The sequence below is a fragment of the Apus apus genome, chromosome 19 (genome assembly GCF_020740795.1).
Source record: "Apus apus isolate bApuApu2 chromosome 19, bApuApu2.pri.cur, whole genome shotgun sequence".
Classification (NCBI taxonomy): domain Eukaryota; kingdom Metazoa; phylum Chordata; class Aves; order Apodiformes; family Apodidae; genus Apus; species Apus apus.
The window spans coordinates 10066058-10090175 of record NC_067300.1 but is presented as its reverse complement, the minus strand read 5'-3'; the positions used below and the strand labels follow the sequence as shown (position 1 = coordinate 10090175).

General features: G+C 50.0%; 2 protein-coding genes across 4 annotated transcripts; one reads left to right on the top strand and one right to left on the bottom strand.

The window, feature by feature from the left end:
• Window positions 1–203: 203 nt before the first annotated feature.
• MRRF (mitochondrial ribosome recycling factor) lies at window positions 204–12719 on the bottom strand. Of its 3 annotated transcripts, XM_051636661.1 has the most exons (7): window positions 12671–12719; window positions 11724–11915; window positions 10970–11125; window positions 9601–9719; window positions 8189–8280; window positions 2962–3121; window positions 204–1430 (listed from the first exon to the last, which is right to left on the bottom strand). In XM_051636661.1, exons 2-7 carry the CDS (start codon window positions 11890–11892, stop codon window positions 1353–1355), a joined length of 774 nt encoding a protein of 257 aa, XP_051492621.1. In that variant the 5' UTR covers window positions 11893–11915; window positions 12671–12719; the 3' UTR covers window positions 204–1352. The 3 variants fall into 3 exon arrangements, with proteins under 3 accessions (XP_051492621.1, XP_051492620.1, XP_051492622.1); XM_051636660.1 differs by lacking the exon at window positions 12671–12719 and having other exon boundaries at window positions 11724–12323; XM_051636662.1 differs by lacking the exons at window positions 11724–11915; window positions 12671–12719 and adding an exon at window positions 11916–12027.
• RBM18 (RNA binding motif protein 18) lies at window positions 12655–22454 on the top strand. The gene is made up of 5 exons (XM_051636663.1): window positions 12655–12970; window positions 18352–18478; window positions 19008–19094; window positions 20422–20507; window positions 21841–22454. The coding sequence occupies exons 1-5, from the start codon at window positions 12858–12860 to the stop codon at window positions 21998–22000; spliced, it is 573 nt and encodes a 190-aa protein (XP_051492623.1). The 5' UTR covers window positions 12655–12857; the 3' UTR covers window positions 22001–22454.
• The last annotated feature ends 1664 nt before the right edge of the window (window positions 22455–24118 follow it).

Below are 24118 nucleotides of genomic sequence, written 5' to 3'. Positions count from 1 at the left end.
CACTTGCTTTCAATTCACGTGAGGTGTAGTGAGATGCTGCAGGAGAAGGAGTATCAGTAAACACTCGGGAACTTCCTCCAGCCCGGGCTGTCAGTGGGATGCTGAGGCTGGGATGCCAAGGCTGTGACAACAGCAAAAAAAGCCTAGTTGATAAATGTCAAAAGAAATCCAGTGATCAGCTGAAAGCAATTTACTGAGCCATGTAACCGCCCTGGGCTCGCCATTTTCCTTTATTCATTTATCATGGTGAGCACTTTGGCCAAAATACACAAAGCAGAGAAATTGTTGACATGTGGGGCCCTAGCAGAGCAAATCCTTCATCCTCCTCCCCCTCCCCACTGTGCACAAACTAACTTTTTGGGAGTTGTTTATTTAAGGACTGCAGAGCACTTGGTGCTCTTTGAACCCGAGTGCCTTGGGAGCGGGGCTGGGGGGGCAGCACCACCCCCGGGCTGGGGGAGCCTTTGCTGCTGTGGGGATGTACCTGCTGGTAGTGGGGAGCTGAGTGCACGGTGTGCTCAGTACCCTGTTCTGCTTCTGCCTTTCTCAAACCCTAAACTGTGGTTCTGGTGGCTCACACAGGAGAGCCATAACTGGTCAGGGAGAGCAGATGCTGGTTCTGGGAAGTTCTCATGTTGGCTTTTGGTCTTCTGGGTCCTGGCTAGAGCAGCCAAGCTGACACACTGATTTCAGTTCCCTATCCATGAACCCCAGGGAACCTCACAGCCCACCTCCCCTGCCCACCCTGCACCAGTCTGTGTTGAGCTCCCCCACGCCTGGTGGCCAGGCTGCAGGGAACTGCTGTGGCCACTGCAACGGGCAAACGCTTCTCCTGGGGCATGTGAACTCAAGGGGACACATCAACCAGGAACAAGCTGTCCCGAGGCTGCTCCTTCATGTCACATTATGACTTAATTTTAAGCAAAAATAAATGCCAAGGCTGGCAGCAGGACAGTACAAGTTCCTCTTGCACGTGGTCCTTGCTTCTGCTGGGCTGCAAGGTGCTGCAATGTCCATGCACTGGGGCCAGCAGGGCAGCCATTCTCCTCTGCCTCAGCTTCTGTGTGGGAGCACTTCCAGCAGCCTCCAGTCCTTCTTCCTGCTATTTTATTTTTAATCTTAATTCACCCAAGTCTGTTGCCACCTGGATGAGGAACAGTGAGGAGAGTTCCCCCCTCCCTCCAGTACAATCCCAGATCAGGAACTGGAGCAGTCAAAGCACTGAGCTGCTCTGGAGATCCAGCAGAGACCTCTGCCCATTGCTGAGGCTGATGACTCTGGGCAGGGATGGCCCCTGTAGTGGTGGCAGCCAGTTCTTGCTTGAGGGAGGAGTGTGTCTGTAGGGATGGCTCTTACCCAAGCAGCTCCTTGGTCTTGGCTGCCAGCAGCTTGTCCATCTCTGCTGCAGCACTGTCTGCCATTTGCTGGATCTGTGGCAACACAGCACAATTCAGAGTTCTGTGTTAGGTGAGGCTGAAGGTTAAAGGGAAAGGAATGACTGGGTCACCTCCTGAAACAAAGCTTGAAGTCCTACTGAAACCCAAAGTAGGGCTGGGGCAATAAGTGGCTCTTCCTGTGGGCTCCCACCAGCCCTTGGTGACTCTGTGCTGGTGCATGTGTCTGGAAAGTGGGAACAGGGACTGGACAAAGTCTTTGAGAAGAGATGCAAACAGGAATCCTTGGCTGAGCTTCACAAGTGACTTGGTCAGCTCCTGATTTAAAAGAGCTATTTCAGGGGAAGGCAAAGTTAGAGACTTGCTGGTGTCAGCACCAGAGAAGGGAGGGCTCATCTCCTTACCTCCTGCCACCTTTCCACAACAGATGACCTAATGGCAGGAGCAGAGCCTCAGTACAAGCAAGTACAAGTGTTCACACGTTGAGTAACACAGCTCTAGTTCTTGTTAAAAAAACAAACAAAAAAGGTGATTCTTAAAGCCCTGTGCAGAGCTCAGGTCTCCTGGTAACAAGGTGTGGACACAGCAAGCATGTAAGTGGGACCAAAACCTGCCTGTGCTTATTTGAGTGAATGCAGATACAGGCTGGAGCACATCAGGGGTTATGCACCAGCTTTCCAGGACTGATTAAGATGCACTCGCTCCCCAGCTCCAAGCTGCACGGTGATGACCTTTCCCTGTGCTGAAAAATTTGGGTACAAGCAAAAACTAGACTTGAGACACTACCTCTACAAATGCAGAAAACCATCTGTCTGCTCTGGGAGAACTGCTTCCCAACAGGATTCAGTTACAACAGAATGGCCATTTTTCCTGCTCACACAAACACTCTGTGTATCAATGTTTATTTTTGTGAGCACACAGAGAACTGTCCCGGAGCATTTGCAATGTATCTAACTTTAGCTGTTAATAAACAAACAGCTAAAAAGTAATGGGCTGCCTTCAGAGGCATCAGTTCAGCAAAACACTTAGGCTTGTGCCTGAGTTTATGCCCAAGTAATTGACTTTAGTGACATCTGCTCTTAGGGAATTAGGTATGTGCTTAAGTATTTTCCTGAATCAGAGCCAGAAACTCAGAGCAGTGATAATCTTGCTAGCCTTTTCATTAATAACAAACTGGAGCAGCCTCATTAACACCAGCTGTTTTGCAATGACCAGGCACTGTGTAAATGGTGGTAAAGCCATGGACACGGGTTGCTTTGCTCCCCAAGTTCAGATGGTTTGTGTAACACTCCCTCCTAGTACAAAAGCTTTCCAGGAAGATTAATTTTTTTTTCCTGTGTCAGCTTGTGATGGTTCATACCACACATTTGGCTTTAAGATGGAAGCCCCACATCTCACAAAGAAAAAGCAAATACAGCAGCCATTGCTGACTCCAAAAATTCATGCCAGGGCCACCCATTCCCCAGCTGTGTTCTCAGAGCTGGAGATCTGTCAGCAAGGGCTGGGACAAAAGCATCACTGAGCTGTGAAACATCACAATGTGGCAGAAGCAAAACCAAAACCTTACCTGCTTTTCTAGCAGCCAGATGGTGTCTTCAGACACTTTGCTCTTGGACTTCTTTACCTGGTTCATACTTTTGCTTCGCACCTTTCTCAGGGCCTCTTTGGACTTGTTGGTGGACTGCTTGGCAAGCTTGGCCAGGCTCTCCCTGTGCTCTCTCGTTACCCTGGCAGTGAGGGGAAAGAAAAGACACCAGAGGAAAGGCAGTGTCATGTGTGGCACAACCAGATGTTTTGTGTGAGGGCCTCTGGGTGAGAGGCCACTGAGCTGTCACGCAGCACCCAGCTGGGCTGTGCAGGGACACCCAAAAGCCACCTGTGGTGATGGGGCTTCTGTTGGTCCTGTGTTGCCCTGACAGCTCAGGATGAGTTTTTACCCAGCTTTGGTTCACCTGAGCAAATCAGCCACCTCTGTGCAGCATGGCCAGGGCAGCACATACCCAGGAAGCAAGTCCTGAGCCTAGAATGGAAGGTTCCCAGCAGAGCCCTCAGCTGAGGGATTTGGACTAAATATTACTTGTTTTATAGTGACACTGCAGTGCCTGAAAGTCAGGCTGAAATGTTCAGACTTCATTTTTATTGCTGCCAAAACATCTGTGGGGATAAAAGGAAAATCCATCTCCAGACCTGAAAGATGGAGCTGAGAAGTGTAACCCTGAAAAGCCAGGAGAAAACCTCCATCCCCTCCTGAAACTCAGTGTCATCTCCCTGCAACTGAAGAGCTGAGTTATATATCTGGAAGCTACCAGGCTTCTGTTTCACTCGACCTTATTCCAGCTCATCATGACCAGGCTTCTCCCCCAAGATGATCTGTAACAACAACCTGTCTGACATGACGGTGATGCTGGAGATGGCTCTGGAGTGAACAGCCCCAGGAGAACTCCAGCCCGACATTCCCCCTGACGTGGTGTCATTGCCACAAGAAAATCCTCACTTTCCCATCCCAGACTGAAAGTTGCAGGTGATGAGGGAGTCTGACCATCTGAATGAGGTGCAGGAGCAGCTGACGTGTCACCTCAGCTCTGGTACTGCTCCAGCACCTACAGCTGATCACTGTCAACACCAACTGCTAGTGCTTAACAATAACATTTTAATTATTTTCATGGCTATTGAAGTTTCCAGACCTCCTTGAGAATGACAAGCCCCGGTGCAGTCCCTGAGACTGGCCAGCAAGAGATATTGCAAAATAAACATTTCACAGGAGTATTTAGAAATTGGCTGCAACAGCCCAGGTCACCAAAACACTGAGGCCAAGACTCTTCCTGCAGAGAGCTCAGGAAACGTGGGGCGAGGGCTCCCAGGGCAGCAGCAGCCCTGCCCCGCGACGGAAAAGCTGTGGGGGCAGGATGGGACCCTCAGCTGAGACCCCCCCTTGGCAGAGGCACCGGCTGGAGCCTGGACCCAACGCCAGAGCAGAAGGCAGAAGGTTTCTCGTGGCCTCCTCTGCATCCACCCCCGGAGCCTTTAGGGCTTCTCGTGTTCGATCTCCCCAGCCAGAGTCCTGCGGAGCCAGCGGAGCTGCCTCCCAAACTGAGCTCCAGGGGAGGTCAGATACTCAGGCAGCTTTTTTTTCAGAGGGATGGGAAGTCAATCCCGGCTGCTCACCCTGGAGCAGGGAGCTGGCAACCTCTCCCTCCTCCTGCTGGGTGGCGAGGCAGGGAGCAGGGCTGCTCAGCTGAGGGACAGCCAGTCCCCCCAGCCCTTCCCGCCCCGCTCGGCGCGGCTTTTCCAAACTGTGCCGAGGGTATCACTGGCCTGCCTGGGGCTGCTGAGCCTTTAAGGAAATGTTTTTGTTTATGCAGCACTGCCAGATTTCCTATGCTTCTTGGCACGGGGTCACAGCTTTCATGCCTCCTTGTCTGTCTTTATTAACACCAATTTCTTTTTATCACTGTGCAGCGCCGCGGAGTTTCTCAGCGGGTTTTAAGTTCCAGCCAGACTGTGTGTAAATTCTCAGCAATGCTACCAACAGTGCCAGAAATGGACACTTTTTCAAGCAGATGCTGTTTCTGGTTAAGGAATCCATCAACACAAGCCAGGCCCACGGTTTCTAAGGACAGTTGTTTAATCCTGCCCCCAGATCTGGGACTTCTAAGCTGTTCTTAGATATGTTTTCTTTTCTGTCTAGTAACCGTTGCCCCTATCCCTCTCTTTAAAGCTAAAAAAAGCATGAAGTGAACCTGGGGAAGGGGTGCCAGCAGTGGGGAACAAGGCCAAGGTCCCTGCCTGTCATTCCTTTACCTCTTCCCTGGGGAATGCTGCCTTCCCCTGCAGCTCACAGAGCCACCAGCTCAAATCCTGTCCTTCCCCTGAGCTGGTCTTGCTGTGCTGGGATGAGGACAGAGTCTGGTGGGTGTTCAGAAAAACCCCTGGGTAACATCTCCTCTTTTTCTCCTTCCACCAGCCAGCCATGGTGTGACAATGCAACCTTGGGTGCTGCAGCACCAGGCAGGAGCAGCCTCAGTGAGCAGGACGTGGCCACGTCTTGTCTCCAGTGCCTTTATGCGGGTAAGAATAATTTCTGTATCTCAAATGCTAGGAATTTCCTGTGAATGAGAGGGATCAGCTAGAGGAAAGTAGGCTTAACTAGATACTCTGCATGCATAATTGCAGATAAACACAGGGTGCAACATATATTACTCAACAAAAAAACATGTAAGAGGCTCCTGGTGATGAGCAGTCTGGAGCAGCACGGCTCAGCAACAGCTTTGGGTTGTTTCCAATGGATATTTTTTTTGAGTCCTTTTTCCCCATAGTAGGTATCTTTGCATATTTCTTAAAGGGCAAGGGGAAAAAAAGCTCACAATGAGTCATTAAACTTTCAAATGACTCATCTGGCTTTCAGTAAAGCATGTGTAAAAATATTACTAATTTACAAACAATATCCAGTGTAACACAATGGGTCCAAAAAAGATGAATCTAAAAATGAGGCAATACCACAAAAGACACAAGGTCAGGTCAAACTCGGCCAAGAGATCAACCAATGCAAATGTTCCCATGGCTGGTTTTCTTTCCTTTTTTTTTTTTTTTTTTCTTTTTTCTTTTTAAACCCTCAGAGAATACTTTTTATACAAATAAATATTGCCTGTGCAGTGCTGGCAACACAAACAGGAGAATGCCTGAGGGAGCAGAGGGGATCCTAGCAGGAAGCAGAAGTAAACACGAAAGAAACGAGTGTATTTTTTTCTGTTAAAGCTGCAATGCAAAACCTAAACTAACAGAATAAATACTGAAAAGTAAACTCCATTTTAAAATGCTCAAACACTGCAACATAGCTGGATCTGCCTCAGGCACACCATGATGCATATGTGTCCAGCTGGTAGCTCAGATTAAGAGATTTTAAAGACAGGTAAGGACAATCCAGGTTTGGTTTTACTTGTGCTGTGCCTCCCCTCATGAAAGAACCGATTTCTGCAGAAACTGCATCTTCATTTCAGATTTGTGTGCTCAGTTTGCACACCTGCCATCACTTTGGCAATTCCCCTGCATCTGTCTCTGTTCCTTTGCACACATCCTTGGAGTTCGGAAAATGAAAAGCTCCAGAAAATTAGAAAAAGAACTGCAGGGGTACAATATTAAAGAGAGGCCTCTAGCAAGATTGGATTATTTCCTCCCTCCTTTGTATGAGAAGGCTTTAAAAGGTTGAAACTTTTTGCTTGTCTCTTTGATGAGTGGATGAAACTCTGACAGACCCAGTTGTGTAACCAAAAAGCAGGAGAGGAGCACCTACGGGCTGAGCTGCAGGGCACATCCCCCCAGCCCAAAACCTCCTGAACTGGGGGTTCCCTGGGCTGCCAACCAGCCAGGGGGAACTGGGCTGGGACCAGCAACCCTTACAGACCAGAGGAACAAGAGCACACACCAAGTAGATCTTCTCTGGAGAGAGAAGACCTATTTTTTGCTCTGCAGCACCACAAAAGGTAGAGACAGACTGTGCACGTTTGTTTAAAAAACAGTATTTTTTACAAGATTGGGATTTGCAGTTTTTTGAGTTTCCTCCCCTGCAATTGGTATTCAAGGATGACCCAAGTGCCCATTAACAATCAAACCACTGTGCAGCAACCCGGGAGCCTCAGCAATTATGAAGATAATGGTGCCCTCCTCCTCCTCTCCTGAGGAATGGGGGAAGGGAACACAGGGAAAAGAGAATCAGCAAATAGAATGATAATGTCGTTCCCTCTCACCGACAGCAACGGAAAGCTGCAATTAGACTTCTCTGATCAAAATGCTGGATAAAATTCCATACAATTTTTACAGCAGATCTAAAGCACGAGAAATACTTGCTTCATCTTTGCAGAGAAGTCACCTGCCTGTGAAGGGCAGTGCAGGTGTGAGGTGCTGGTGCGCGGGGGCAGCATCCGGAGCCGCCTCTACCCTTTGTGGGGGTTGTTTGCAGCTCCCCAGCACCAGGTAACCCCAGAGATCACATAGATCTGCATTCACCCAGATCAGCTCCATCACTGTGGGGTCTGAGCACCCACAGAACTCCTGAGGTCTCCTTGCACCAGCCAACCCCAGGCAGAGCAGCACTCCTGTCCTGGGCACAGGCTGTGGCTGCACCAGCTCAGCCCCTGTGGAGCTGCTGGGAGGTCTCGCTCCCCACCAGGTCCAGCCTGGTCCCAGGGACCTGTCCCAGCTGGGGGACACCTGGGATGGCCAAAGCAATGCTCAGCCCTTGGCCAGGGGCAGCCAGCTCTCCAACAGCCCTGTATGAAAATTTCCATCAGTTACACCATGTGTATTACAGGAGAAGAGGGAGTGGGTTTTTTAGCCAAATCTATTGATTTCTTCCCTCTTTCTTTCATCACTCCCTTTCAGCATTCTCCTCAGCAAGGTGCTGGTCACCCCTACTAATGCTGCCCCAAACTGGTGTAACTGAAGGAATTTACAGCAGGGCAGCAAAGAATCAGCCCCTGAATTCAGCCAATACAGCTCCAAAAGCCTCTGGCCACCTCTTGCAGAGTGCTGCAGCCAGCTAGGACCCAGTTTCCTCTGCAGGAGGAAGGTAAGAACAATAAGACCAACCTTCAGATGCCAAAATTTGGTGACTGAGAGCTCAGACACTTGGAAGAGGTTCCACCAGATGCTTCTAGAGACTAAAGATTTATTTTTTTTAAGTTTTTCTGAGCCTGAAATACAGCTATTTGGAAAGCAGCTGCATCACAACATTACAGCCATGGTGCACTCACTGCAACCTCGTGCCTCCCCTTGCTCAGGCAGCCACCAATACTCACTTGGGAATTGGCACCCGAATTATTGTCCCATCCACTTCTGGGTTCAGGTTCATGCCACTCTCTCTTATAGCCTTCGTAGCTGCAGCTGTGCTCTGTGCAACAGATCAAAAGGTAAGGGAATTAGGAAATAATCATTCCCATATGCCAGAACTCTGTCAATAGTTGGCAATCCATCTCCACGGAACATGGAAACATTTACTTCTGTTACCAGTAAGATCAGGAAGTTACATTGGTGCAGAGAGCTTTGATCAAACCGAATGGGAAACTATGGCTGCACTTGGTATTGGGGTAGGGGGGCACCAGGGGGGAGAGGGGAAGGGAAGCAACAACAAAAGAAAACTGTTTTGCTTCTTTGAAAACTATTTGAATGGTTTGAGGCTACACAGAGTGAAACCGCAATAAACTCCCAAGGCACAGCCCGGCTGTGGCGAAGGAGATGAAAGATTCTGAGCATCTAAAAATTCCAGTTGAATGTTTCCCACTAGAAATCACCCAGTGCCAATTTAGAAACATTAACGAACTTAACCACTTCAGCACTACAACCTAACCACATTACAGCAGGGCAGTAGCAGTTGGCTGAACAATAGTGCCTGTGCCCAGCTCTGTGTTTATTTCACAGCTTGTTACTTGGGATTAACTTCTCCCAGCTCCACCACCACTGGCTGACACTGCTCTGCTTGAGAGGTGGGTGTGCAGGTTTGCTTGGTAACTGCAGAGAGATGAAAGGGCTTCCTCCCCTCCCAGGGCACCCCTGTGCCTGCGCAGAGGGTCAGCCTTCCCCAGACACCCTAGCTTTGCTGCTGTGCTCTGCTGGGCTGCTTCGCTCCTGAGGGTGACAAGAGCAAGGCCAAGTGAGTCCCTGTTCCCTGGCATTTCCTACGTGGCACGTTGCTATTTCTGCTGCTCTTTCCCATCCTTAACTTTAGCTCCAGGCTGGTGCAGCAGCATCTGTGAAGTTCAGCTTTTGTCAGCTGTGTATTTGTTTAGGTTTCTGGCACCTGACATCACAAAGCAAATGAAGGCTCTGCCAGTGTAAGACACAACTGCTGTCCTCTAACACACAACAGGGCAGGGACAATGTAACCAAGATGATCTCAGCACCTTAGGAATGTAAACGTGTTATGTTATGGACACTGCTTGCTCTGAAGGAAGGAAATGCTCAAAGCTGTGGTGTTTAACATAAATAGTGGAGGAGATACAGGAAGGGGAAAATGCTGCAATATTTTGCCCGATATTGCCCGTCCTCCTGCAGCTCATGAAACAAAGCTGAGAGGGGACACACAGCCCAGCCAGAGCTCTGCAGCCTGCCAGGCCTGACTCCTTTTGTCTGACTGCTCCTTTGCTCAGCATCAACCTCTTGGCTCCTGTGGGGATCATCTCCCCTTGCAATGCCTTTGGTAAGGTGTCCTTACCTCTGGAAAACTGGCCATGTTCACTATCAAGAGCTGCGGTGACTTCTGTGAGATCTGCCCCAGCTGGTTCAGCGGAAACTTCCCGTCCTTTGTCACCACCACGATGTGATCAAGGGCCCCTCAAAAGAAGCAAACACAGGGCACTTTCAGTGTGGTACAGCAGCTCCCAGCGACGCTGGAGAAAAACGTGCACACAGTGTCCCACTTCCCTTCTGGTGTGCAAAGTACAGAGGTTACAAAAGAAGAAAAACCCGTGTTTATTCAGCCTTCAGGTGCTGTTTGTGTTCATGCATCCCCCGTGGTACTTGTGGGCTAAATATTCCAATGCTGATCCCAGGCACAAAAACATGAAAACAAAAATCGTTTGTTTTTGTTACTAGAATAGGAAAACTAAGCAAGATCGTTAAGAATGAAAAGGAAACAGTTATTCTTTTAATTTTTAGACCTTCAAGAAAATCAAAATGTTGTTATAAAAATCAGGACAAGTATTGTCTTTAACTTAGTGGTGTTCTCTTAAACCCTTATTTTTTTTTCCTCCAAGTCCCAAGAGGAGATGCTGCACACTGCCTAATTTAAAGTATTCAGTTTCTCCCTTGCCTACCCTTAATCTGCTCTCTAGTTTCTGCTGCAAAATGTTAACAGGCCAAAAGGCACATGGGACAAGAGGTGCTTTATCAGTGCAATTAAAAAAAAAAAAAAAAAGACCTATGGTTAAAATAAATAGTTAAAGAGACTGAGCTACACTTTCCAACTCCATTAAAGCCTGAAGTGCCCCTGCCAGAGCTGGGGTGGTGAATGATTCGGATTTGGTCACTGTTTAATGTTAAATTTTATCCCTGAAACTTGATGCTACTTACAAATATGTATGTTCAGAGTGTTATAGTAACTGCAGCTTAGTCAAATATATTCACATTTTTTTGCTAAAACACAAAACTCACTAAGTGAACAAGGCTTGTAAAGGTCACTAACCACAAAGACAGAGCAAAAAAAGTTTGCATATGCCAGACACCAGCCTGATGGCAATTTCCAAAAGGCTAATTTAATGGCAATTGGATTTTTCCTGCCCTGCTGCCCCATTAGCTGACAACCTGCTTCTTCATCACATCTGCAAACAGTTCAGTTAGATGCTTTTGACATCTCCACTTACAAAAGCTATTTCCAGGAAACTATTAACAAAAATGGATTCTTCCTGGTCAAGCTCAGGGTGAAGAAAGTCTTTGGCTGGGGATGTTGAGGTTGGAGTAATTGGGTGCCCAGTGAATAATTTAATAAAAAAGAAAATCAATGTGGATAAAATCAGAGTTCTCTGTCACTGGGACAGGTATCCTTATTGACAGGCAGCTGAGCTTCATTCATGAAAGTTACCAACCTGGTGAGGTCCTAACACTGAGGTTTCTGTTGAAATCTTCTTTGAGAGCTTCTATCACTGCCTGCATGTCTTCATTGGTTTCCTCCAAATTGATAATATCCTCAACAAGGGCAGCACTGATATTCACCTTGGCTGGACTCTGTCCTTTGCCTTTAGCTGCAATTACACTGGAAATTAATTTCTGTTTCCACCAACACTTGTTGCATTAGAAAGAAGACACTAAACCCCCTGTTAGATTCAGCACTGAGCCCAAGACAAACAGAAGCAACTGTATTTCTAAATGTTTTAATAGCTCAGTGGTTGAGCACATAAGCCAGAATATATCATAGAATCATAGAATGGTTAAGTTGGAAGGGATCTTAAAGATCATCAGGTTCCAACCTCCCTGCCATGAGCAGGGACACCTCCCACCAGCCCGGGCTGCACAAGCCTCATCCAGCCTGGCCCTGAACACCTCCAGGGATTGGGCATCAACAACCTCCCTGGGCAACCTGTTCCAGCACCTTCCTACCCTCCTGAGGAAGAATTTCTTCCTGGACTGTGATGATGCCACCTCCTGCCCCAGCCCACCAGCAGCTCCATGCAGGACCTGTCCTGGGGAAGGGCCACAGTGTCCTGGGCAGGGCAACACCCTTGGGAAAAGCTCCTCCAGAGCTGCCTTCTGCCCAAATCAGATCCATACTCGTACATGAGATACAAGAGAGAAGGAACACACCGAGGGTTGCAAACCCCTGGCTGAAGGCTGTGCTGTTACCTTTCTTGGTGGCAAGCTGCCGTGCCAGCAGCTGCTGGCCCCCCGGCCGGCAGGGGGGCATGAGCAGGGCCGGGCAGGCGGGGGGCTGGGGCAGCCCCCGGCTCAGGGCGCAGGAGGGGGAGCAGAGCAGCCCCCGCAGCAGCCGGACGCCCCGCAGCGCCATCGCCATCCCGTGCGGCGCGGGCAGCTCACCTGGGAACGAGAAGCGGCTGCTCGGGGTGCTGGGAAGGGCCAGCTGAGGTTCCGCCTGCACAGATCGGGGCCGGGGCAGCCCGGCGGGGACCGGGGGGCACGCTCGGTGGCAAGGCTGGGTGGGCCCGCACCCCCGCTACCCGCACCGCCCGCACACCCGTCTGGGGGGGACGCGGCGGCCGCACCTGCTGGGCAGGCCCGGCCCGGCAGGGGCTCTGGGGTCTGCGCGTCACCCCAGGGAAACTGAGTTCTGTCACACGGGGGCTGAGCCCCCCGGCCGCCCCGACCCGCGGGTCGCTCCAGCCCGGGGCTCCCGAGGAGTCAGCGCAGCCGCAGCCCCGCGTGCCCCGCGCTGCGGGCCGGGCGGGACCGGGGGGCGCGGGGGGGCTGGGCTGTCCCCCCGCTCCCGGCCGCGCTCCCCGGGCACCCCCGGTACCCCCGGCACCCTCCGGCACCCCCGGCATCCCCCGGTACCCCCGGGCACCCCCGGCACCCCCGGCACCCCCGCCCCCCGCGGATCGCGACCCCCCCCGCCCCGCCGGGCTCCCCCGCCCCACGTGCGCGCGGCCCCGCCCCTTTGACCACGCCCGCCCCTGGCCCCGCCCCCCCGTCCCCCGCCCTTCGGGAGGCCCCGCCCCCCGCGCCCCCGCTGCCCGCGGAGGGCCGGGCGGTCCCGCCGGAACCGGGGCCGGAACCGGAACCGGGGCCGGAACCGGGGGGGTCAGGGGGGTCGGAGCCGCCGCCGCCCCGCTCACCGCCGCGCAGCCTCGCGCACTCCTGCTCGCGTCATCAGGCCGCGCCGCGCGGCGCTGTCGTCACAAGGCGGCGCCGAGGGCGGGGCGAGGCCTGCGCTTGCGGGGAGCGGCCGCGGTGTCATGGTGAGCGCGGCCCGGCCCGGCCCGGCCTCCCCCGCCCCGCAGCGCCGGCGCGCTCCGCAGAGCCATGGATCTGGGCCGCCAGGCGCTGCCGCTGGAGAACGCCTCCATCCTCTCGGAGGGCGCGCTGCAAGACGGGCACCGCCTCTGGATCGGCAACCTGGACCCCAAGATCACCGAGTGAGTGGCTGCGCGCGCCCCCGCCCCCGGGCCTCCCCGCTGACACCGCTTCCTCCGAATCCGTGTTCCCTCCCGTCCCCGGTCCCCCCCCGGGCCGTGTTCCTGCCCCAGCAGCGCAGCACATCCGCTCGGTGCCACAGCCCCCCCTGCCCCGGGGGCGTCAGCTCTGAGCACTGCCCGCCCGCTGGTCCCCGGTGCCCCCCGGTCTGGGACGGGTGACGCGTTGGGGGACCCCCGTGCCCAGGAGGGCAGCACAGCCTGATGTTGCACCCCCAGCTCCCCCCTGGGCCCCTCGGCAAGGGGTGACAGTTGCTCACTCCAGCTTTGCCAGCCGGGCCCGGCTCCCGCTGCCCCGGGTCCCCTCGGTGCCGCTGGCAGCAGGTGCCTGGAGTGTGCGGGGGTGTCTGTGTCTGGGGGGTGTCCTGGGGGTTGTGCTGGCCCCACGGCAGAGGGGCTTAGGCAGGTGGTAACTACTGCAAACATCATCCCTGGAGCCACTGCTCGGGCTGGAGTCCAGGGCTTGGAAACATCTTCATTTTCTAAACCAGGGAAATGTTGGAATTTGAGGTTTGAGGCTGTCAGGGTGGCCAAGAGCCTTGTTGTGTGACTTTTCTGGTGTCAGCAGTGGGATGTAGGTTGGACAGAGGAGAGTTATTCACTGGAGTAGCTGAGTGGTAACAGTGTGAGCAGCTGCTTATGGTGAATAAGTGCATAAATCACACACATGTGTGTGCATTTCATGTTTTCTCCAGACTGCAGCTCATTATCTTCTGAGCAAACATAATGTTTGAACAGTTAAATTGTCAAGGAAATGTGACATGCAGCCCAATATTCGGATTGTGTGCTGAGAAATCAGTAGGTTATATAAAAAAACCAAAACAACAAACCAAAACAATTTGAGGTTTCTACACTTGTAAGAAATAAGCATTTCTTGTTACCTGTTGTGTAAATCTGCCATGGGAGACTTATGTGATTCTGTGACTTTCTTCCTGCTTCTTTTTGGGTGTGTTCAGCTGTGAGGGTTTTATTCTAAATGTGGTTCATCTCAACAGAGCACTTTTCTAATAGTCTCTAAATTGACTCATTAATGCATTGTACTTTTCAGCCCTTAAGGTTTGGGTGGTTTCTGCATGAATGACCATTTTTATCCCACAGCTCTGTTACTCCAGTTTGTCCACATTCACTGACCGTGTAAAATTAGGTGAAGGAGTTCTTGAGTGTGTGGTTTGCAGGGTCCTTAAATACTCAGGTAATTTGTAAGTGCATTAGATCCTTCACTTCCTGGGGTGATGGTTATTGGTGGTTTTACAGACCCTGTCACTCAGATTCTAGACCAGACAAGCCATAGCTTTATCTGGCAGAATGTACAGTTTTCATAGCTTGGGTAAAATGAGTTTTGCTACAGGGTCAGCAAATCTGGGTGTTTCCTCAGGTGCTTCCTCACCAAGTGTTTAAAGTTTGCCCAGTGATGAGTGAAGGTGCTTGCTGCTGGTTCCAGGCTTTATAGTGCTGTGTCTTGCTTTTGGTTTTGCTTTAAGAATGGCTGTGCTCTCCTGCAGCTATCTTGTCATCTCCATTTCCTCGTGAACAAAAAAAGGGGGAAGTTCCTTTTAATATGTGCAGAGAGAAAGAGTGTGGCTCCATGTCAGGTCAGTGAGTTGCTCTCAATCTTCTTGACCCTTTCTGCCTTACCCTAAGGGCTCATATCTCTGCTCATCTGAAAGATCCTTGTTGAGGTTACTAATCCAACAACTAAACAAATTTACCTGAAAACTAATCAGCTGTTTCTTCAGTGGCTGCTTTTATCTGGTCTCTCAAGGACTGCCCCTGCCATTTCTGTTGTAGATTTGTTCTGGCTGTGGTAAAGCTGATGGAGTTGTTGACACAGTTAATAACTGGTTGTGTCTTTCTCGAGCAAGTGTGTTCAAAAGTCTTGAGTTAATCCAAGACTTCCATTCAGAGAGCAGCCTGTAGCTGCATCAGGTGCTGGAGAGTTAATGGGGAACGTGCACGTTGGAGCAGAAGCTGCAGGAATTTTGGGTTGTAGGGCTGCCAGCAATGCCAGCCTGCAGGGTGGTGGTTTGCAGGAGGTTTTTGAACACAGTGAGCACCTGTGACTCGTGGGAGTCTCAAAGGATCTTGAGCCCTGTGTATGGTGGGTCTTCTGGTGGGCGTTCATCCTCACCTGCCATGTTTGGGTGACTTCTTTTATCCAGCATCCTTAGAGGACTGTTCTGCCTGGGGAAGGAGGTGGCAGGAGCCTGCTGAGCCTGCCAGGGAGGGCAGCAGAGGATGGACTCTGGTTTGCTCCCCTCAGGAGCTGTGGTGTCCCCTCACCCTCCAGTGCAGCGTTTGTCCCCAGCTGCACGGTGGGGTGGGATCGTGCTGGGGCACAACTGTTGCTTCACCTCTGAGCGTTCCCTTCCTGCAGGGAAAACGCCTGTACTTCAGTTAGGTTTGCCATGTGGCAGGCAGAGCAGAAGTGCCTCCTCTGCCCATTCCTGTTTGTGAAGCCTTTTGAGACTTTCCTATGTTTTGGACAGGCAAGGATTTCATTTCCAGCTCCACAATTACGCAGACACATGATGGAGTTTCCAGTAGCCTTTGAATGACCATTCATTTTCCACAGGTACGAAACAGCGGGTGTTGAACTTCCTTGGCTGTTCTGCCACTTGTCTGGGATCCCATCTTGATGAGTCTCACCTAGAAAACAATGTGTGCACAAGTTGTTGTTACAGACTCCTACTGACTCCCAGTGGGGCAAAATTCTTCGCAATAATAGTTTTTGCATGTGGCCCGGCAGCTCCGCGGCATCCTCGGGACAGCATTGTTCAGAGGAAGCCTTGCCTGCCTTTCAATAGTGCTGGGGGTGCCAGGAGGAAGAGAGGAGGAAAGGGAAATGGGGGAGCTGCTGGTTTGTCTCACATTCACATCAGATGACAGGAAGAGGGATGGAGGTTGGCTGCCCTGCTCCGCACCGCGCGGCGGGGATGCGGCTGTGCCAGTAACTTCAGCCCTCTGTAACCCAAGTGGTTGCCATCGTGACGCTTTTTGCATGTTCTCACTGGTTTGTTGTGTTTTTTTAAAAGGTTTTGGTTTTTCCATGATGAGTCTTCATTCAGTACTGAGATCCTCTTGGCTTGGAGGGCTCCTTGTCAGTTTACTGTTCACGCACTCACTGCATTAACAATAACATCGTAATCACAGCCTTGAACTTTTAGTTATACAAGTACTTGACTTCTGAGCTGTTCCTGTGGACCTGAGGCTGTAAGAACTGCACACGTGGTTGGAAAATAGTGTGTGCATCATCTGCAGCCCGAAGATTCTAAATCAAATAGACTGTGTAGGTTGCTTCTGGACTCTTAAGTTTGTTTTAAAGGAACAACTACCACTTTAGTGCTAAGAAAGTAGTATTTGAATGCAGAGGTTCTCAGAAAAAATCCCACACCACAATTAATTCCTTTTAGCAGGGCAGCTGCAGGGGTTTTGTTGCTGAGCAGAATGCAGTGAGAATCCTCATTGCCCTTCCACTGCCTCTGTTGTTGCCAAAGGAGACCAGCTGTCCAGTGGTAGGACTTTATTTTCGTAGTGCCGAAATTGCAAGTGCTTTTGGTAGCAGTTTGTCTACAGAGACAAACCTGAGGTGCTTCTATGTATTTTGGAGGCTTTGAAAGTTCGACACACGGGCTTTTATATACATCACATGCACAAGTGACAACACCAGCCCTGGAGACATCTGTGGCTGCTTGCTGGTAGCTGGAAGTGCGGTGGTGAAAAATGGTTACCGTGTAACCAGCTCCTTTATTTTTTCCTACCCTTGCTGTCCTGCCTCCCTTGCCTTCCAAGCCAAGGCTGAGGGTTCGTAGGCCTCTTGGAAGACCACAGTGCTTTGCCTGTATTCTAGAGGATGGAGGAAGCCTTCCATAATCATTACAATGTGTTTATTCTCCTGGGAGATAACTTGGCCCTTCTGCACTGCTCATCTGAAGGCTTGCTGCACCTTCACCTCTTTAACAGTGCACATCCTGAATGTCCACCATGACCCATCCTGTGAGATGACTCACATTCCTGGAACTTTCTTGCCTGGCTCCTGAAGCTTGACAAAGGGCTCTGGCCCTTCTCAAACATCCTATCGGGCTTTATTAGGAAAAATGTTGCCTGCCCTTCCCATCTGGATGGTCCCTGAAACTGCCTGGTGCATTTGGCTGTCCATTCATGTGTGGACATGGAAAGTTCCATCCCGTGCCTAGGGGTCCCTGTGCACACTGAGGTGTCCTGGTGGGCTCTCAGAGCCCCGAGTGTCACTTTGCAGGCTGAAAACTGGGCTTAAACTGCAGGGCTTGCTCACAAACACTGTACAGCTGGTCAGGGGAAGGTGAGTCCCCACTAACCTGCCCTTACTCGACCCTTAGGCAATTCTTAAACCCTAGGGCTGGGGTCAGGCAGTGAAGTAGTACCAGATCTTATTTCCTTCTAGGTCAGCTACTGTTGGGAAATGCTGATCCAGGGAACCAGAAAAGCTGCAAAGAACTTTCAGGATTAGATGTGGCCTGTACAACAAATGTGCTCCTTATTTTAAGTTGCTCAATGCACTAGATTCTAAGCAGACAGATTTGCTCTGGCTTTTCCCAGTTTTATTGGAAACAGCACACTCCCCTCTGGATGGCAGGGAGGGAATTGGCTGAATAAGTGTCTGACTTCATGTGCATGTGGCTGAGAAGCTATCGGAGCCAGGAGCACTGGCAGGCTTGGCCTGGATGATACTGAGGTCTGCCTGGTGCCTTTTTTGGCCTGGTTTGTTCTGCTGATTCTCCTGCTTGCCCAGCTCTGCCAGGCAGGTGGGAGATCAGCTGTGTTCATGTGCCCTGGCCATGTCATTGTCCCTGCACTGGCACTTCTTGGCAGAGGGAAGGGATGGGACTTGTGGTGCTTGTATAGGGAACAGGATCCTCAGGGACTCAGGATTCTGTGGGGCTGAAACTGCTTCTGCAGGGAGAGGGGATGCAGGGATGGAGCTTCAGGCATTTACATCAGGGCTAGGGAGGGGGCAAGTGGTTCTCATGCCTGAAAGTAGATGTGATTTGTGGAGGAAGGCAGCATTGCATTGTCCAAAATCCAACCCTTAGCAGATCTTCATGGCCTTCAGCTGGCATGGCTGGGCAGGAGCCTGTGCCCTGGGGCTTTAGAGCAGTCACTGGTGGTGCAGCTCAGAGCTGTGGGTGCTGAAGGGTGTGTGCAGGGTGCCTGACTCTCCAGGTGTTTGGGAATACATGTATGACACCTGAACTGCTCTTGTGGCTGACTGTGTGTGTGTTGGGGTTCCTCTCTAGCTTATTTTCAGAGCAATGGAAGGTTTAATAAATGTCTTCTCTCTCCTGCAGATACCACCTTCTCAAACTCCTTCAGAAGTTTGGCAAAGTAAAGCAATTTGACTTTCTCTTTCACAAGTCTGGTGCTCTGGAGGGGCAGCCAAGGGGTTACTGTTTTGTGAACTTTGAAACCAAACAGGTATGTTGCTTTTAGCTACAGTTTGTACTTAAATGACCGACTTCCCCCCCCCCCCTCTTTTTTGTGTGTTAATGTAAAGCTAAAACAGGAAGGGATAAATTAAATATCTTGCCTGCACAAACCCATAGACCCCAACAGCTCTGCTCTGTGACTGCTGCTGTGAGTAGCAATAGTGATTTCCTTTCTCCTGTGCTGACTTTTCCTGAATCCTGCTTTCTAATGCTGATAGGAAAGGGTCAGTTCTTCAGTCCACTTTTATGGTGAACTCGTGGAGTTTTACTGTGGAGTAATTTTTCCCATTCCCTCCCCCAAAACAAGTGAAAGAATGAACCAATAAGGCTGGTAACAAGGCTGGTTGCTCAGACGTTGGAGCCTTCCAACGATGTTCCTGGATTGGGATACAACGGGGTAAACTTTGCTGTCAGTTAGCTGTACTTACAGGAGACTGATTAACAAAGAGTAAAGGCTGAGTACATCTGGGTTGGTTTTGACTAGAGGCTGGTGTGTTTACTGAGCTGCCTTCCTGCAGGAAGCCGAGAAGGCGATCCAGTGTCTCAACGGGAAACTGGCCCTTTCCAAGAAGCTGGTGGTGCGGTGGGCACACGCACAGGTGAAGGTGAGCTGCTGGGTGCAAGGAGGAGTGCATTTCATTGGCAAAATGGAAAAGCTTTAAGGAACAGCTCTTACTAAGGCTGGCTTAGCCCGGCAAGATCATTTCAGTCTGTTCTAGGAAGTAACTCTGGTAGAAGCAGCATTAACAACTGCCCCTTCTGCCTGGGCTGTGGGTTAGAACAGAGCATTTAAGCTGGTGTGTTTTGTAAGGGAGTTTCTGAGCAGGGTGGTGTGAACAGGTTATTTCTAGAAATGTCCCCATTGTAACTTTTCCCAAACTTAGTGTTTGGCTGGAAGTTTGGGTCTTTCCCTTTGTGGTTTTGCTCCCTTTTTGGATAGGACATGCATGGAAATTCCCAATTACTGAGTACTTTGTTACATTGTTCCACTTCTGAAAGCACTTATGTGCCAGCAGCCCTAATTACTTCTGACTTTAAAGCAACATATTTCACATCTAAGTTAAATATCCTTTTATTGCTTGCTCTGTTGCATAAAACATCAAGTTTTCAATATTAACTTAGGCAGTACCTTCTGGAACATCCTTCTTTTCATTTTTAAAAATTCTTGTCTTGTTTTCTTGTTTCTCCTGTAGTTTTTTACTACCTGGTATTTGACAGAGCCATTTATTTTTAGAATCATAGAATGGTTTGGGTTGGAAGGACCTTAAAGATGGTGTAGATCCAACCCCCGTGCATGGGCAGGGACACCTCCCACTAGACCAGGCTGCTCAGACCCCCATCCAACCTACCCTTTTAATAACTTACAGATGAAGGATTTAGGAGGAGGTGGAGAGGGAGCTGCTTGTTGCTATTTCCCTTTGGGTAGCTGTCTTTCAGCATGTGTAGATGATCCTATGAGCAGCTTCTACCCTTTCTCTTATCAAGTGTATTAGTGCATCTGTTTTGGATGCTAAGAAAAACCAAACCAGGTATCTTTGTTAGAGGAGACCATATTGTTTTAATTACTGTCTTCAAGGGTTACAGGCTCTTGTCAGCACATCCAAGCTTGTGCAAATCCAGTCTCCATTTTCTCTAGCTCTGTAGCTGCTAGAGCCCCACGTGCTTCTGGATGCCTGAGGAATTATCAGGCCATGAAGGGAGTTTCAGCTCGAGGAGCCAGTTTCTGCTCACTGGGAGTTCAGCAGGGTGGCTCAGGGCTTGGCTGGCCAGGGTACAGGGAAGAACCTGCATCAATAATCAGTTCAGTTTGCATGGCATTTTCTGCTCTCTGAATGGAAAGATATAACAACACAAAAATAATTCCTATCCGTGGGCCAGTATTTCTTTGTTCTTAAGTCCATCTGACTTCATTCCTTGGTCTCTTGTTCACAGAGATATGATCACAATAAAAATGAGAAGATCCTTCCAATCAGTCTGGAGCCATCTTCCAGCACGGAGCCACCCCAGTCTAACCTCAGGTAGGAGGAGGGTTGAGTGAGAGGTGACCAAGCTGTGGGGGTGGCAGGGACCTAACTTGTGCAACAAGATCTGGAGTTGTTGGCATTGTCTTTGTGCTAAAAATGGAACATGGCAGAAAAGCTGGGTTTAGAAGGGCAGCCTGCTACAGAGTAACTCAGTTGATGTGAGACTCCTCAGGCTGGGAGTTCATTTTCTAACAGGTGAAGCTATTAGGGCGGTAGGAAGGAAAGAGGTGAGGAGAGGAATTGGGAATGTGCCATGTTCCAGCTCCTTTGGCCAGAATATGCTTTGTGTTTCTTCATGTGAATTTCAGTGACAGGTTTTGTATTACACAGATTAAGCAAAATTCTTATGAGCAAGAATTTCTATTATAGAGACAAAAGACTAAGACAAAATCACAGGTAGTCCTTCATATCAAGCTTTTTTTTTGGCCAGCATTAGGGCTGGTGGTTTGTCTCTGTGGGATGTGGTTGAATTGTCCAGCCCCTCCATTCACCTAAAGCACGTGGTGCTGCTTCCCTAATTCAGTTTGGCTGAAAGGGTTTGGGATTTTCCTGTGTCCTGTCAGAGGAACCCTCTAAGGAACCAGAACTGGGGATAATGAATTTGCCTACAGATAATGAGTTTGGAATTCAGAAGGAACATGCTAGGAGATACTGAGCAGAGACCTGGGTGGTGCAGATGGTTAGCTAGGTCAGTGGCATGAAGGAGTTTTGAGTGAGGATGGAGGCTGCAAGAAGCCAGAGCAGAGAAGGGGAGCGTTCCTCAGTCCAGACCTGGCGGAGGATAGCGAGTAACAAAAGTCCGAGGAATTGAGGGTGTAACCTAGGATAGCTTCTCCCTTTGGGATAAACCCTGCTAATGCTGAAATAATGTTTCTTCCTGACCTAATTAGAGTCTGGGGTTTTCCCATCCCAAGCGGTCTTGTAGCTGGGAGGAAGTCTGGCTTTCATTTCTCTGCTGTTCAGCAGCCTGGTTGGAGCTGCTCTGCTGCACATGCTCAGACCTCTCCACATGACATCATTCTACATTAAGTAGGAAGCCTTCTTGTGTACTTGTCTCACTCAGTGTCCTCGAGAAACCGCTGAGTTAGGTGCAAAGACCACTGTTTGGTGGTGTTGTGACAGATCTTGGAGGAGCAACTCTGTGCTGAGGGTTGACATGAAGCAGTGTGGCCTTTATGCAGCAGATCCTGCCCACATGGCAGTGGGGGCTGCCTGGCCCCTCCTCGTGTGACGGAGTGTTCACATGTCAACAAAGCCTCTGGGTTGCTGTAGTCTGATTCCATTTGAAGATCAAGCTCAATTTCTCCTCTGTTTTTCCTCTTTCCAGTGTCAGTGCAAAAATAAAGGCCATCGAAGCCAAGCTGAAAATGATGGCAGAAAATCCAGATGCAGAGTACGCGGCAGCACCTGTGTATTCTTACTTCAAACCACCGGATAAGAAAAGGACTGCTCCTTATTCCAGAGCTGCCTGGAAATCCAGAAGATGATGTTTATGAATGGTAGCAAGAAAAACACTGCTTTGTGTAGCCAGGGCCCTCCGATGCTTTTGTACTTTGTAGGGTGAGATGGAGGCTGTGGCAGGGCTGTCCCTGGCACACTGCTGTGGGGCAGCTCAGGTGCTCTGCTGAGCTCTCCTTCCTGCCAGGCTGGCTCCACAGCTGAACGCTGTTCAGAGAAGTAGGTTCCCTTCAGAGCCTCTGATGAACACGCAGACAACCTCTCGTTAGTGTGCATTCATTAGCAAGATTAGAAACAGTAACCAGTGTGTGGAGTAAAGCACATCCAAAAATACTCCATTTAACTGATTACTTTTTAAAGTATTTTTGAACAAAACATACTCCAATTTGTGTTTTTAATGGAGGGGAAGCACTTGGTTGTGATTAACATTCTGTAGTTACCATGGAAAACTTTTTCATCTCAATAAAACTCATTTTAAATAGATCTTGCAACACTTTTAGTAACTGTGCATGCAATGTTTTATATGTACCAAACCAAGTTTATTTTGCATTTTGATTTCAAACTTCCAGGTATGTGTTTGTCACAGTAACCTGAAGACAAGCCATGACCCAGCACAGGTATTTTCCATGTCAAGGCTGTGGGTATGTGTCCCCACGTAGGAACTGACACACCACTAAGGTCTGCAGTGCCACATCTTGTGTTTGCCTTCAGTGGAAGCTCCTCCTAAACCAGATGTGCAGTGTGATAAGAGCACTGCAGCCTCAAATATCTGCCAGGCACACGACCTGGGCAGCTCCCACTGACTGCTCCAGCTCTGCTTTGCAGGGGCTGGCAGGTGAAGGGTTCTGTGGTGTGCTGAGGGCTGTCTGCACCACGTGCCTGGTTTACCACCATTTATTTCACTTAAACCATTTGATCTGCAGCATGTTCTTCTCCCTAAATGCTACTGCAAAATAGAAATCTGAGGAGGAAGCCTTGCCTGGCAGCATGTTGTCCTCAGCAGGCGCAGCACTGTGTGTGCAGGGGGGTGTTGGAGCACCTGTGCACTTGGGGCCAGGGAACGTGGCTCTGCTGGTGTTGATACCTGCTCTCTCCAGTCCTTTCTATGGTGAATCTTAACCTCGTTGGTCACTCTGGAGTTGCTTCCCCAAGCTGGTCAGCAGTTGGTCTTGAGCAAGAGCAGGACAATGACTTTTAAGCAGCCCCTGGTTACTGCATGCAGGGGTTGCTCCCTGGTGTAACAAAGTGAGGTTTGTGTCCTACAGTGATGCACCCACCTCCAGGCAGAGCTTCCTGCTTCCAAACCAGGTGTTGGCAAGAGATCTGTGCTTGTCTGATGGATGGATGGATTGTTAAAAGCCTGAATAGTTCAAAAGGAGGTCTTGTGCTGTTAAATATATGCTTTCTAGTTTTTCGGTACCTGAGTAACAAGGAAAGTCATATCCTTGGGAGCTTGCACCCCTCTGAATGTCAGTAACACCCATTTACATTCCTCTGTGAACAGCCTGTGTGTTGTTCTTTCGTAGTCAAAAGTTTGTAGTCCTCTGGATCTGTATCTGTGTTATTTAGAAGAGCAACCAATTCTACTTCTATTAGGCATTTAGAAAATACATAGATTCAAATCAGGCATGTGGCTGTGTTCCTGCCAGCAGCATCCTTTGATATCTGTTTGTATTTAAATACAATTTGTTGAAATTCTTATGGCTCTAAATAAACATTTAAAATGCATGTTTTCCTCCAGGAAAGCGAGGGTGGCGAGCAGGAAGTGAGGGTGGTAGATGCTTGGCATGGGCCGAAGCAGAGTGATACAGATCTGGGTACAATAGCTGTAGTCTCTTTTTTAATTAATTTTTTTTTGCCCTGCCACGGGCACTGACAGAAGTGCCTTGTCTGCCCTTCAGCCAGACCCAGACCTGGGGGAGCTTTATTGCAGGTCGGTGTTTGTGCCAGTCATTCCCGCCAGCCTGGCAGGCGCTCCTGCTGCCTGCACTTCCCAGGAATGCTGTGGCTTCCCAAAGGCTCTGCACCTCTTCATCAGCTGGCACAGCAAAACCTGGGAGTTTCCCGCCCTGGAGCTGGAAGGAGGTGAATGCTCAGGAACGTCTGTCAGGACCAGCTCTGGGGCTTGGCATCTTGACCATCACAGC

What these genes read in the sequence shown, in the direction of transcription:
- MRRF (XM_051636661.1), bottom strand. Translation starts at nt 11,892, where the DNA reads ATGGCGATGGCGCTGCGGGGCGTCCGGCTGCTGCGGGGGCTGCTCTGC. An exon ending in GCAGCTTGCCACCAAGAAAG is followed by an intron (nt 11,126 to 11,723) that starts GTAACAGCACAG and finishes GTGTAATTGCAG; the next exon opens with CTAAAGGCAAAGGACAGAGT. An exon ending in TCTGGCTGCTAGAAAAGCAG is followed by an intron (nt 1,431 to 2,961) that starts GTAAGGTTTTGG and finishes GTGTTGCCACAG; the next exon opens with ATCCAGCAAATGGCAGACAG.
- RBM18 (XM_051636663.1), top strand. Translation starts at nt 12,858, where the DNA reads ATGGATCTGGGCCGCCAGGCGCTGCCGCTGGAGAACGCCTCCATCCTC. An exon ending in GGGCACACGCACAGGTGAAG is followed by an intron (nt 19,095 to 20,421) that starts GTGAGCTGCTGG and finishes TCTTGTTCACAG; the next exon opens with AGATATGATCACAATAAAAA. An exon ending in CCACCCCAGTCTAACCTCAG is followed by an intron (nt 20,508 to 21,840) that starts GTAGGAGGAGGG and finishes TCCTCTTTCCAG; the next exon opens with TGTCAGTGCAAAAATAAAGG.